The 15,070-nt window shown below is 42.9% G+C and overlaps 1 protein-coding gene across 2 annotated transcripts; it reads left to right on the top strand.

The window, feature by feature from the left end:
- The first annotated feature begins 198 nt into the window (after positions 1–198).
- LOC116923797 (sodium- and chloride-dependent GABA transporter 1) lies at positions 199–10,529 on the top strand. 2 transcript variants are annotated; one of them, XM_032930333.2, is made up of 16 exons: positions 199–299; positions 439–682; positions 4,822–5,122; positions 5,202–5,219; positions 6,606–6,737; positions 6,833–6,934; positions 7,051–7,219; positions 7,344–7,476; positions 7,564–7,698; positions 7,838–7,941; positions 8,014–8,138; positions 8,399–8,511; positions 8,636–8,767; positions 8,979–9,182; positions 9,249–9,416; positions 9,501–10,529. In XM_032930333.2, exons 3-16 carry the CDS (start codon positions 4,849–4,851, stop codon positions 9,609–9,611), a joined length of 1,920 nt encoding a protein of 639 aa, XP_032786224.2. In that variant the 5' UTR covers positions 199–299; positions 439–682; positions 4,822–4,848; the 3' UTR covers positions 9,612–10,529. The 2 variants fall into 2 exon arrangements, with proteins under 2 accessions (XP_032786224.2, XP_045029333.1); XM_045173398.1 differs by having other exon boundaries at positions 4,788–5,122.
- The last annotated feature ends 4,541 nt before the right edge of the window (positions 10,530–15,070 follow it).

Genomic DNA, 15,070 nt, shown 5'->3' with positions numbered 1-15,070 from the left:
ATGAAACGAAACGAACGAAAAGAACTCTACGGTAGTTAGGTTATGCAAGGCGTGTCTACGTGTTTGTGTTAGAGGAAAGCGTTAGATCTCCGTATGCATTTAACGATCGGTTCCTTGAGCGAAAGACAGAAGCAGCGCAACAAGAGATAGAAGGGAGCGTGCGCGGCGAGTTTGAATTCAGTTTGCGACCAGCTTTTGTTTTGAACATCTCGCCTTTGCCCAATCCGAAACCAGTTTGAATAGATATTGGCGGACATTCAGCAATCGGCTCTAGTAACCACCACCGCAAGGCCTACCCGGTGAGGCCGCACAGCAAAACAACAGCCTAGCATACTTTACGGCATCATATCTCTGCTTTTTATTTATTTATCTAGTTATTTCTTATTTTATTTTTTTCAACTTCACCATCCAATCTCCTCCCTCCTCTCCCATTTCCAGTTCTCTTTTGGGCTGGTTAGACTAGGAGGAGGACCATACCGTCCGATTTGTGGCCGTATGTCCCTCTAGCAAAAGAAGTGTATCGTATAGTCAGCCACAGTGAGTGACGAGTCAGTGAGTGTCGGTTGGTGGTGTCGACGCCTCCTGCTCTTTTTTCACTCTCTCTCTTCATCTCTGTTCGAGTCGTCGTGTACAAACTCACTTCGTCATTTTCAGTTTTCATCAGTCGCACCTTCTACCTCAGGTCAGTTTATTTCAGATTATCGTGCGCCGCATTATATAATACGTGTACCTACTTTAGTCGAATAGAAGAGCGTATTTTTTGCTCGTCATTGTACCTCATGTATTGTTCGTCAAGACCAGCGAATATTGCGCTCAACTTGATCTACCAAGTGTCCACCTGCCAGTTTTTTCAGCCGTCACTTTTCCGAAAAAGACGACTCTTGTAGAGCGCACAAAAATGACTGTAGGCTTAAACAAAAAATAAATAAGTCGAGCAAAGTCTATAAAGATGAATCGGGGGATTTTCAATGCCTCGCTAAGCGCACAATCCAATCAAGTGACATTGGCAATAGAGAGTGAACGGCGGAACGTCTACTTGACGGCTACCCGACAACACCAACAGACATCACAAACAAGAAGGAAAAAGGAATGTAATCTCGACTGGTAACAGCCTTTGCGCGAGATTATCAAAAGAAACAAGAACAGGGGCAAATCAAAGTGACATCAATGATCTCAAGACCGTCGAGAGAGAAAATGACAATTTTTTTTTTTTTTTTTTTGTCCTTTTCTTTTTCCCCTTTTTTCATGGAGATTTTGTTTTTTGAACTCTTTTGTTCGTCGGTTCGCTCAGTTCGATCGAGACATTGAGAGGACTGATGATCCAACACTTGAAAAGACGTAAGGGGCTGTCTCGAGTAGGCTAGTCGGGTGTGCGCAATTCGGGTGTACAAGTTGTGTAGAGTCGTCAGTCTCTGGACTGCTACTTAGATAATCAATGATGCAACAATCACCAAATATCGAGTGTTGTTGCGGCAAGCTGAATGAGGGACCCTCGAGAAATGGCGAGATGAAATCGAGAAACGGTAGCGCTCGCAGCAAACTGATTCGGCAAATTGCCATTATGTTAGAAGAATTTTTCCTTCAAGTCTTATGCCTAGAAGACGTATACTTATTACTTACATATCATCTTTCCCCAATCTATATTCCGTGATTGAAAGGCATCACTTTCAAAAAGGCTTTAGAAGCCTATTTTCTATTGACGTTGCCATAGCAACAATCCATCTTTACCCCCCCCCCCCCTTTAATCTCCGTTCGAAAGCCCATAATAAAGGCCATCCAACCAGCCGTGGGATCTCGGCAACCAATCTCTTCCAATGATTCTCTTATCGTTTTAGGTCCATTTCTTCAAAGTAGTTTTAGACCGTCATTTTGATTTTTCCTAGTTCTTGCATTTAGTCGTTCCAAAAGAAAAATATGCAGAGAGTTGAAAATGAAAAAGCAAATAAAAACAAAAAAAAAAAACGGCAAATAAAAATAAAACCAAAACACCATAATAAAAACCTGACCATCCTCGACCTTTTTTAGACCGTTCCCAGGTTTGTTTCCAAACGGCGTTTCAAATGTCAAATAGCGGTTGATTTTGCAGAAAAAGGTCGTTGTCTTGGAATTGGGTGCGGCTCGACTGGGATTTATTGACCTTCCTTAATCAGAATCATCTGCACGTCCAACTCCAAAAGCGAAAGAAAAATAAAGAAAAATAAAAAACCCCAAAATTTAAAAAAGAGACGACTTGCTGAAATAACTGCCATCACGTCGTATGTGCAATCAATCCCTGATTGATTGACTGAGGAATATAGACGCTAGACTCGTCTTGAGTGCCCAAAAAGGAGAATGAAATAAAGATTGGGACAAGCTAATTTCTTACACATGCCATGACAAAAAAAGCGACTTCGCTAAGTATGCGAGGTTTGTTGCTTGGGGGAACAGACGATACACCGTGCATTGCAATGTTGAAAGCCTTTCGGTTTCTTTCCTCCGATATTTTGTCTCTCCTTGTTCCAATGTTAAATGTTTGGAAGGAATGTTGCCATCCAGTTTGATTAGGCGGCTAGCAGTGTGCCCAGTATTATATACCGGACACGTTCCTGATCTATCAAGCTGTTGCCCAGCACTTGCAATGGCTTATAGACTAACTACGCCGTCGTTCCAGGAAGGAAAAAAAAATATATATACAATGGAGACAGACGGTAAAAGGTCAAACGTCTTCGAGTTGTTAACTAAAGTAACGAGTAAAAATTATCCTGGAAATTACGTAACAATATCGCCTCTCCAGCGCTCAGCGCAGCAGTTAAGTCAAACGACCAGGAAATCCAATCGATTCCCTTTCGTTCAACCCGTTTATACAGAGGGTCTTTTTTGGCGGTGAGGCATACAAAGTCGTTGTGAGCAGATGGGTATGAGTGAATCTTGATATCTGCCTTCATTTCCCTCACGCAAGTCTATGGGTCGTCGTTTGCGATATATGGGCAAAGAAAAAATAATAACTAAAAAAAAAATAAAAAAATAAAATAAGGAAGAGAGAAACGGGACAGCTCCTGGCGTAGGAAATGGCTGTGCGTTGTTGCTCGGCTATAGAGTATAGACCCTGCATGCCGCATAGTAGAATGGTCGGATGTAGAGAAGAGGTGAATCGATCGCCTTTCCTCTGTCGTGACAACAGACGCGCAGGATCTACGTGTATATGCAACTGTTTAGAAGCGGACGGCAGCTTGCGTTAGACATGTTTTTGCAAGACGAGTCGTGAGTGGCTGGAGGTGATAAATCGGCTGTTGATTCCTGTTTCGACAGTCGAAACCATTGATTATCGCTTTTTAAAAAATGATGCAGCAAAAGCTTGCGTAGCGTTAGTAAAACGTCGAAAGATGAACGGCGCATCGGAAGACTAGTTTTCAACTTTGTTGGTGGATAAATGGTTTGCCCCCAAATAAACAATTTCAATTCAATTTCCGTTAATTCCATGTTGTCCCACATAGCTGCGCTAGTCTCTCTTTCTACGAAATCAAATGTGACATAAGAGAATCGCAATAGCTATTGCGTGTACACTGTACAGCATACATTTTGAAAGATATGCGGAATTGCATATTATGTCGTTCGGTCAGGTGCTGGCAAACTGTCTACCAGTCCAGGATTGTCAAAACCAATATGTCTATCTGATATACACATTTTTGTACGCATAGTCTTACCACTAAATAGAAGCAGACCGAGGAATTTGCATTGACGACTCCCGTGTGTGGAGGAACTGTGCAACTGGGTTTTATTGAAGTACCACAGCTGTATTATACGGCCCTGGAACACTATTTCTTTTAAATGTTTGAAACAATTTAGATTTTTTTTTTCTTTTCTTTTTGGTCCACTTCATTGATTTTATTGCTTTCGTCACGTTGAAATAAATGCAAAGACTATCATACCCGTTCGAAAAAAAAACGAATAGAGGGGATTAGCCCTATTGGGGGTTCTGCTAGAGATCGGTTCGATGCATCACTGCCAATTCAGCGTGTCTGGAACGTGAGCCGGCCGCCAGCGCCCCGCGCCTCCTCTCCTCCTCCTCCGAATAAGGTACATCGTAAAACATCACTTTACGGAGAGACATGGAGATATAGAGAGACTCGCTCGAGAGAGTCAGTGATTACCAACTTCCTGGACAACCAGTAGTTCAATCAGCACTCAAAAAAAGAAAAATACGAGCCTTCAGTATTTTTTCTTTTTTTTTTTTTTTTTGTACTGAGGGAAGGAATTGTTAGGAGAAGGGGCGTCGACGACAGGATGGAATGGTGACGGTAAAATGATGGATGACTATAGAGGCAGAGATAGTCATCAACACCCACCGTCCCTCCCATGCCGCCGGATCATTTTTCTCCTTTCTTTTCGTTTGTTCTTTCTTTGTTTTTGTTTCAAATTCATTTTTATTTGTACATGGCGAGCTATTCTTCTTTTGACGCTTATTCCTCCTAATCGGTGGACGCAACACGCTCACAGTAGATTTTCGATTTCGCCTTCAGTGTGCATTGCAGCAGCGGAAGCTGTTCATCTCAATTACGAGTGCAAACGTCATCCTCAATCCCCTGAACCCAGTCTATGCCAACACCAGCCGAATTTTCCACATTCACAAACAATCAACCGGCCTCGTCTGTCTTTTTGGTTGGCCGCCTCCAATATTCTATCATTTGTGTGCCGTCATCTTGTCAGTTATCCCGACAGCTGTCTACTCCCAATTTCCAATTGTCTGTCTCTCTTCAAGAAAGAAAGAAAAACACGCACATACAAACAACGATTGATGCACTGATTAGGTAATTTTACCTGCTGATTTTTGGGTATCGCAAGGAGTTCCGGATCGCTCGTCACATCGCCATGGCTGAAATGTCGGAGAAATCGAAGTCTAACAAGGAGCGATTCGCCGATGAAGAAGGTGAATCCAACGGGCTTCTTCCTGCTGCCCTCAAGACGCCCACCGTCACCGCCGCTACACCCGCCATCGATGGCCATTCGTCGATCATTAAAAAGGACAACAACGACGACGCTAATTTACCGGAGAGAGGCGAATGGTCTTCCAAGATTGAATTCATCTTCTCCACTGTTGGCTACGCCATCGGACTAGGAAACGTTTGGCGATTTCCTTACCTGTGTAAATTCCTTTTTTCTTTTTTAAAATCCTCCCAAAGGAGCATTGTGGTTTTCATGTTGGTTTTCTTTTATCGTTGCAGGTTACAAGAATGGCGGCGGTAAGTTCATTTTCTACAATCTCTTTTTTTGCGGGTATTTTTTTTTTTCACTCGTCGCCCTATTCAGTTTGGAAATATTCATTTGCCGTGGTTCTCAATGCCGAATGCTAAATGGATGAGAACAGTTAAAGAAAACGTGCTACTCCGCTTGGTAAAGTCGGCGCGCATAAGGTTATCGTAAACAAATAAGTCTTTTTCGGTCTTTCTAGACCTCACTAGGCTACAAGTTACCAGACGAGAGGAGAATGGCACCTAGCCATCGGCACTATGATTTTCAGTTGCACTCATCATGGAAGAAAAGGGACCCGTGTATTGCCTGCAAAATCGGCGATGTCTATGTCACCCATATTTTCCCAACCCCTCCTGCCCTCCCCCTAGCAACTGGCCCGCCGGGTTGCGATCTTGTAATTGCGAGTGGTAGCGGAATTGGGAGTCTTTCCAAGCATGATGATGCGACGTTTCTGCTTTGGTGTAGTAGCCTCGTCTTTTGCCCTCGCCTCTTTAACCCTTCCGTCCAAAAACTTCCTTTTCATCTTTTCGTGATTTGTTGTAGCCAACATGTTTCTCTAGCGCCATCGTCTTTGCTCATTGTTTGTCAGGTTTCCTTTGTTTCACAACAGTCACCGTTCCAGCCCAAAGGACAAACTTTGATTCACATTCATCCTCATAGATCTTATTAGGATACACAACGCACCCCATAGCTGTTTAGCCAATACCAATCTACGCTTTCGAAGAAGAAAAGAGAAACAAAACTTAATCACCTGACCCTGGGGGTGACGTTGGATATTGATCAGTTGTTTTTGGTTCTGTTTTCCAAACAGCCATCGTTTGAAACGTGATTACTTAATAAGTTACGCCCGAAGTTTTCGGAAGGTCTGCTGGCACAATAGCGAAGCTTGCGCTTTGTGCGCGTAGCTCGAATCCTCGCACTTGAACAAAAGAAAAAGTTAGTCCAACCATCAGTCAAGCGCTCCCGCTCCCCGGATTACGATCAATAATGCCAGAGAAGGCGCCCCTTTTCTCAGATTCCAAAGCATCTCATTCTCCTTTCCCTCCCTATATACGCGTCTGGGTACCGAATTGTAGAGAAGGAAGCGAAATGAGAAGCAGCGTCGTTGCCCTGTTTTTGGTGGAGGTTATAACCATGGCGGAATCGATAGCGCTTCCGTCATCAATGTTATTTATTTAATTTTTTAATTATATTTATTTTTTTATTTTTTCTCATTTATTTTTTAATTATTATTATTATTATTATTATTATTTGTTGTGTGTGCCCTCTTTAAAATGATTTCCTGGAATTGACGAGTTTTGAATGAAAATTTCGGTTATTTCGAAATTAGGTTATTGGTTTTGTTTATTTGTTGCCTGTTTCTAATGGTTTTTCAGGAGCTTTCTTGGTGCCGTATTTGATAACGATTCTCTTCGCCGGCGTGCCCATGTTTTTCCTGGAATGCGCCTTGGGTCAGTACTTGGGAATCGGTGGACTAGGAGTCTGGAAAGTGACACCTTTCTTCAAAGGTGATAAACCGGCTGACACGTAGCCTATACCAGTTCTTTATTCTCAGTTGATTGATGTGTAATGACGACCTCCTTAAACCGATTGAAATAATCAGGAGTGGGCTACGCTGCCGTCATCAACGCGGCATGGTTGAACATTTACTATATCGTTATCTTGGCTTGGTGCCTCTTCTACTTTCTCGTATCTCTCAGTAAAGGTAAACCAGAATTTGCATACACGACCTACAGTAAAAACAAAACAAAACAAAGAAAACAACAACAACACATTATTCCAATCATCTAACAACGTTGTCTTTTTGCATGCTCGCTGCAGTGCTTCCGTGGGGCACCTGCGACAATTGGTGGAACACGGAAACGTGCGTCAGCGCCTACTCGCGCCAGAACCTCACCTCTTTCATTGAAGGCAACACAACTTTCTACAACCTCAATGGCACTCTATACGCTGCTTCTAACCTGACTGATCCAGTCAAAGAATATTGGGAGTATGCCAAATGATCCTTTGTTATTGTTGTTTGGGTGTTGCTGGGTGCAACGAGTGCAAACCTAGTTTCCATATTGGTAAGACAATTGGTGGACTTGATTGATTTGGATTACAATCGTTTCTAGACGCCGTGTCCTCATGATCTCGGATGGCTTGGAGGATATTGGAGAACTTCGTTGGGAACTGGTGGGAACTTTGGCTGCTGTTTGGTTCATGTGCTACTTTTGCATCTGGAAGGGAGTCAAATGGACTGGCAAGGTTAGTGCTCGCGATCAATCCGCATTTCCTGATGATGTTTCGGAGCTACTCGTTCAGCTAGTGGTTTTACTTTTCTCTCTCTCCTAGGTGGTTTACTTCACTGCTCTGTTTCCTTATTTCCTTTTAACGGTGTTGCTCATCCGTGGAGTCACTCTTCCTGGTGCCGCAGAGGGAATTGCTTTCTACTTGACTCCCGATTTGTCCAGACTACGAGACCCCGAGGTGAGTAGCGATTGTAATGGACGGCTAAATCCGTCTGTGCGATACCAGTCTTAGTCTAGTGCCTAAAACAGCGATATTACGAAGAATAAATTTCCCGAGACTTGTGGTTCAAGATCGCTAACTCTTTGAATGATAATAGGTGTGGATTGACGCAGTGTCTCAAATCTTCTTCTCTTACGGTTTGGGAGTTGGTTCGCTTATCGCTCTGGGAAGTTACAACCAATACAACAACAACGTCTACCGGTGAGCTGGACTTTTTAGTTTTGATTGATTGTTGGATATGAACTTTCTTAATTTGAAAACACTTTGAAAAAGGCAATCGTTGATAGTTTGTGCCATCAATTCTGGCACGAGTTTCTTCTCGGGATTCGCCATTTTCTCCATTATCGGTTTCATGGCGAAAGAACAAAATAAACCAATCAGCGAAGTTGCAGCGTCAGGTGAGCTTCTTGATCCTTTCAATAGCAAATACATATACAGGGTTTGATTTTTTTTTTCTTGTTCAAAGGGCTATCCTTGTTTACAATTCTACAGAGTTTTCTCTCTTCCCTCAGATTGTTCTCTTTTTTTATTGTTTTATTTTCTTTTGTTTGAACTTGAAAAAAAAAAAAGAATCATTGAACTCTGCAAATCAGACGATGGCGTACTGTAGGACGAAACTATTGATCATGCAAATAATCTCAAAAATTGTTGTGCACAGGTCCCGGACTGACATTTTTGGCGTATCCTTCGGCTGTTTTGCAGCTACCGATTTCCCCCCTATGGTCGTGCCTCTTTTTCCTGATGTTTATTACGCTGGGTCTGGATTCACAGGTGCGTTAACTATGTCACGATGTACAGATACAGTTGAAGTGATGAACACGCAGTTCAACCGCGTTAGACCCTAACGGGCTGGCGTTATTTGACCGAATCTCAAATGTTGAAATTCATTCGCTAGTTTTGCACTCTGGAGGGGTTCATAACGGCAGTGGTGGATGAATGGCCTCGCTTGCTTCGCCGGCGCAAGGAGATTTTCATCGCCGTTGTCTGTTTTGTTTCCTTCCTCATCGGACTCTCGTGTGTTGCTCAGGTGATTACTTAATTTTCTTAGAGTATTTCCTCTGCGGCACTTTGATTACTTGCACATTTTGCGGTAGCTTCTAGTTACTGCCTGCATACCGTATACTTATGCAATGCAGCTACGCCGCCCGTTTGTTTTATTCACCGGCAGCTAGAATCCACCGATTTCCATTTCTCTAATTATTATTTGATGTTTATCTTTTCACGCGCTCTCTGATTAGGGAGGCATGTATGTATTCCAGCTTTTCAACACTTATGCCTGCAGCAATTTGGTGCTACTGTGGCTCATCTTCTTCGAGTGCATCGCCATTTCATGGGGTTTCGGAGTGAATCGCTTCTATGACGGCCTCAAGGATATGATCGGATATTATCCTACCCGTTGGTTCAAGTTTTGCTGGTGTTTCACAACTCCTTTCATTTGCGTTGTTAGTCTCCGAAACCATTCTTGTGTAAAAGAGAATAGCACTAACGTTTGTTTCCATTTCTGAAAGGGTGTCTTCATCTTTTACCTGGCCGAATTCACACCTCTGACGTACCTAGACTACCATTACCCTTGGTGGGGCCATTTCATAGGCTTGCTTCTAGCTCTTTCCTCCATGATTTGCGTTCCAGCTTACATGGTCTACACTGTGTGGAGACAGGAAGGCACTCTGATGGAGGTAAAAGATTATATTCTGACATTTGAATTAGCCTACGTATCTCTGTTTTGACAATTTTTTAAAAACTTGTTTGAAATTACCTAGAAACTTCGAAGTACGATGAATCAGATCAGGCCCAATATCACTCTGGAAGAAATACGTAATTCGCACGCAAAGACTTTGGCACCAAGTAGTGAGGCTGTAACAGCCGTCTAGAAACTATTTCTTATCGTCCGATCTTGATTAAAGAAAGCGGACTAAGTAGTCACCATTCTACGCGCTGTCTATAGGAAACGACTGAGTCGCCATCTTTCTCTTTCGGATTCAACGGCGTTTTATGTTGTTTTCTTTTAATTTGGTTTTGTTTTTTGTTCAAACTTATTTCCCCTCTTCTTATTATGTTCTGGTTTTGACTAAAATCTTTGGTAATTCTGAGTAACTTTCCGACAGCCACTTGCTATTTGGCTGGAGCTGTTCATGTTCAATACGTCTTCCATTGCGAGGCCTCATAATATTTGAATCATCCACTCCATTATTGTCTCTATAACGTTCTTGTTTTTTTTTGTCTTTGATGTCGATTCCAATCGATAACTTCCACGACGCTCTTTGTCAATTAACAAACGTGTGTAAGTGTTACGTCACCGAGTAGTTTTTATGACCTTTTTCTTGTACGCCCATCACGGCCTGATCTTTTTTTTATTTCCCTCAACGAATTGTTCCATATTTGGGATCCAACTTTTTTACAATGAAAATCAATTAACCCTTTGTACGGCAACATATCCACAACATATCTTGGATATTTCTCTATGTCTCTATTGCTTGATAGTTTCCTTTTGTCCCGAAATTTGATATTTGGAAAATGCACGATCTATTGTGCAATGGAAAAAAGCAAAAAAGGTAAAAAAACAAAAAAACAAACAAACAAAACAAAACAAAAACAAACAAAAAACAAAAAACAAACAAAAAAAAACAAAACAAAACAAACAAAACATAAAACAAAAAACAAAAAACAAAAAAATTGCTTGAAAAAGTGATAGACGTAGTATCCGTTTAGTAACCCATGCAGGATAGGCGATTGTCTTTCCTATGGTTTGTACTGTCATCCGTCAAATATAGAAAAAACAAACAAAAGAACTTTGCAACTACGTGGTCAAGCTCCAACACATTCATTTCAGCATATCGAATTGAAAATCCTACTCTTGCTACTTTCATTCAGCCAAGTACTAGAACAATGCGATGGATAAAGTCTGATTCAATACTTTTAATTCATTCAAAAAAAAAATAAGAAAATGTTTTTAGTTACTGAATTTGGGATGTGGTGTTACGTGGGACAAGAAGATAGAAAAATCCGCAGAATTATTTTTAAAATGCGAACTAAATGTAAGCGGTTGAAAAAACAACTATTCTCTTAAGGGGTTTTTTTTTTTTTTTTAGATTTGAGTTGTTCATTCAAAAATTAAAGTAGAATGGTTTTTTATTGAACTTTTTTACACACAGAAAAAAAAACTAGTTTTTTTTCATTATTTCATCAAGTTAACTGAATATATGCCACGAGCTTTAGCTACTTGTTGTCCCTCCCAAGTCACAAATAGCGCTCGGCCCCGTGTTATTTGGGCGGTGATCGACCCATTTCTTGTGGGGTTGGATTTTTTCAAGCGCTGGTTTTTCAGTGCACCACATGCACCGTATTTTTAGCCCGATCTAGCTTGGTCTAAAAAATGTCACCAAACCCGATCAGAAACCCCGATCGCTCTGTTTTTTTACCGTGTATAGCCTGATCTTTTACCCCGATCTTAATCCCTAATTTACACTAACGTTCAGGTTTTCTGTAACACAGGCTTTATATATATTGTTAAGAAAAGAGGGTAAGGAACAACTTAGATGGGTGTTTTTGAAAACGGGCTCGGTCTATTTCCTGACCTTAGCAGACACATACAGGTTAGTCTGGTTCACGCGTTTCGCGTTTACACCAGTGCCTGCATTACCGCAGCTCACCACGACCACACCGTTGCCTGCATTACCGCAGCGCACCACGAACGGCCGTATTACCACGACCACTTGGACATGGCCATGCTTGTTGGCATTCCAGCACCATCAACTACACAAATCAGTAACACTCATACAACACGATCGTTCAGACCTGGCCATGCTTGTTGGCATTCCAGCACCAGCAAGGTAGACAACTAATACTAGCACACACAAACACATGTCACCAGAAAACTGTTGAGTCCGGCTGGTTTCACACCAAGAGCAAGACTGCCCCCAATTACAAAAGAGAAGATTGGGAAGAACAAAGGGAATAAGAAGTCGTCACGTCGACGAAGAGGGAAGGTCTGCTAAAGGGCAAAGACGTTCACATAACGTTATGTTACAATTGTATCTCCCGCCAATATCCCCATCCCTAATTATGTGCTTGTCTCTGCCAGATGGCGGGTCAATTAGCCAGACGCCTTTGTCTACCTGTTGTAAAAGGCAGTAGAGGGTAAACCGTCTGAGCGACAGGACCATAGGAGGGCGCTTTGCTTAACGCTGGCTTCCCCTCGCGGATTATTTTTCCATTCCTTTTTCGCGTGTTCCCCCTTTTCGCGTAACTGTGCGAATCTCAAGTGCAGGGACGGAATACAACTATTTCGTTGAACTATTTAATTGCCTCTTTCTAGGGTAAATCCCTGCGTACTCGTTACGAACGTAACAAATGGTGTCAGGAGTGGGATTACAAGGCCTTAGAACGACTTTTAAAAAGTCGCCTTACTGAACGCCACTGCCTTAAAGTATTTATTTATTATTTTTTTTCTCTCTCTTCTCTGAGGTTTTGTCTTGTCAATTTGTGAAGTGGTGTGTGGATCTCCGTAAGTTTTCATTTTTTTTTTGTTTATATTTTGTGTGTTTTGTGTGTAACTGACATTTTAGGGGCGCCGCCATATTGGATCCAGTCGCGTGTTGGAGGCAGGCGTGACTGTGGGCGTGGCCATATTGGATCTGTGTTACGCGACAGACTCTCCCGCAAAGTAGTTTCCCGTGGGATCGTGGTTTTTCGCTTTGAAGCCAAAGGGGAAATATTTTTTTTTGTTGTTTTGTTAATTTTTCGGCGTTTAATTTCTTGTTTCTTTTTTTTGGCGCGCCAACAATTTAAGCGAGTTTCGGTTGGTGTACCTAAGCTTTTGTTGGGTATTTAATTTGGTTTTTGTGTGTTCGTCTCCTGACTTATTTGCTTTTGCTGGTGCCGTCGTTTATGTATGTTTATTCTGTTTCTTTTTTTTGCAAGTGGGTTTTTTTTTCTTTTTTCTTTCTCGTGGTTGACCGACTGATTAGTCACGTCTGTTTTGGGTCTTTTTCTTTTGGTTGCTTTTGCTGGCGTCGGGACCTGCATGTCGGATACGGATTCCGAAATTAAAGAACCTTTTTTTGGTTTTGAACACCACTATCACTTACGGAACCGTAGCCAACAAACCGATCCAGAACCGGTTAGACCCCGTTTAGTTCGCCCTGTACCTCGCTATCCACCAAACGACACTGCTAAACAACGTCTGGAATTTGACATTTCTCCTTCGGAAGCGTCGACCAAAACTGAAATGGCGGACAATGCAGCTCTCATCGCTGCGTTACAAGGGTTTACCACGGCAGTAGCAACGGACGCAGCAGCGAGGCAGAACCAGATGGCGCAGCTATTTCAAGTTATCGGGGGCCAACAGCAAAACCAAGCCGCTATGCAAGCCATTGTTGCTGCACCACCCAATGCACCTGTTATTCGGCCCTCCACAGTGGCGGTAAACTCTCTACCACATTTTTCAGGTAGTGCAGACGAGGACGCACAGGGGTTTGTTGACCAAGTAAACAGGGTAGCAGGGTTAGAAGGTTGGACGGCCGAGAACTGTCTTTTGGTTGCCGTAACACGTCTTTTAGGTACGGCGTCCCAATGGCACGCGCAAACCGGGCAGAACTATGGTACGTGGCCACTTTGGTCGGCGGCCCTTGTCACAAACTTTTCCCACACCTTGTCGTTTTTGGAGTGGAGCTTAATGGTGGAAGCAAGAGTGCAGAAACCAGGGGAATCTTGTTTGGAGTACGTTTTGGACAAGCGTAGATTATGTCTGCGCTCTCCTGTACCTTTGCCAGAGGCAGACATCATTAAGGCGTTGCTTAGGGGGTTAGCTAATCCAATTTACATCGCGGCGCTTACGGCTCAGCTACCTGTCAATTTTACTGACTTCGTAACTCGTCTACGGGACTTGGAACAGCTTGGCTTATCGAGTGTTCAAATGGGTATTCCTGCCCCGCCTGTAACATACACTGCACCCTTTAATGGCACGGCATGTCCTGCGCCACCTGTTGTCGCCCCACCTGCCCCAAATTTCGCGGCTCTTTTTCAAAATCTTGGTGACAGATTGGTCAATCAGATTTCAACGTCGATGTCGCGGCTGGCGGTTAACCCGATAGCCGGTGGTTCACGCGCTGGAGCCCCGATGCCCCAGAGAGGCCCACCACAGAGACTTTGTTATGTCTGCAACAGGAATGGACATATTGCCCGGGATTGCCCAGCAAAAAACGACGCGTCTACCCGCCAACGGCAATGGCGCCCTTAAGAGGCTTTGTTTTTTTTGAAAACCGACCTGCCTTACCCCTTATCAAAGTCTGGATAGAAAAAGTAGGCGAAGTTATAGCTCTCGTCGACTCTGGTGCAAGTGTTAGCGCAGTCCGGCTGAGTGTCGTGCGCAAGTTTTTAAATCCAAGCCGTAAGGTGAACAAAGCTAAACTCAGGGGCGTCGACAAAAAACCGGTGCGCGTCGAGGGATCTTTGCCACTCAACGTTAAATGGGGGGGTAAACTTGTAAAAATTTATCATGTAACTGTCTTGAGGACTGCACCATTTGCCTTAATTTTGGGGGTTGATTGGATCGTTAAAAGTAATACAAGTATAGTGGTTAAGAGGGGGAGGATTGAACTAGTTGGGGAAGGGAGTAAAATTTTGAATGGGGAAGGGAGTAAAATTTTGAATGGGGAAGGGAGTAAAATTTTGAATGGGGAAGGGAGTAAAATTTTGAATGGGGAAGGGAGTAAAATTTTCAATCGGGAAGGGAGTAAAATCGTGGAAATTAAGGAAGGTGAAATCTTAGGGGAACGGGGGGGGGAAGAAGGTACGATTTGCGAAGGACGTTTATATAATTAATGAAGAAACGGAAGAAGAAAAGGTTTGCGTGTGTGACGAAGAGCAAAAACGGGAAGTGGTTGACTTAGTTGTGGGGGGAGTAGAAGGAAATGAAGAATTTATCATCGGGAATGATATTTGCGAGTATCTCACCGAACAGTCACCGTCAAAGCGCCGTGGGTGGATGCCTGTTAAGGTGGACGGACCCCAAACCATCCCGCCTAATTCACTCATGTTTGTGAATGGGAGATTGCCAAGTTGTATTTCGGGGAGGGGATTTGTTAAATTTAATTCTTGTTCAAAACCGGGGAAAGAATGGGTAATACCGTCGAGCATTGTAGATATTAGGGAAGGAATTGTAAAAATTGCTATTGTAAATTACGCCTCGGTGGAGTTGAAGTTGAAGCGGCGCCATTTTTTGTGTGTTGTTGAAGCAGACGAAGACGTGGAATTGTCTGGCGTGTCAGAAAGTGGCGGAATTCCAGAAGTTGGCGCAACCTTGATCTCAGAAGATCATTTCTCTAAGTTA

Source organism: Daphnia magna, linkage group LG5 (genome assembly GCF_020631705.1).
Source record: "Daphnia magna isolate NIES linkage group LG5, ASM2063170v1.1, whole genome shotgun sequence".
Classification (NCBI taxonomy): domain Eukaryota; kingdom Metazoa; phylum Arthropoda; class Branchiopoda; order Diplostraca; family Daphniidae; genus Daphnia; species Daphnia magna.
The sequence above is the reverse complement of the archived record's forward strand: the minus strand, read 5'-3'. Positions and strand labels throughout refer to the sequence as shown.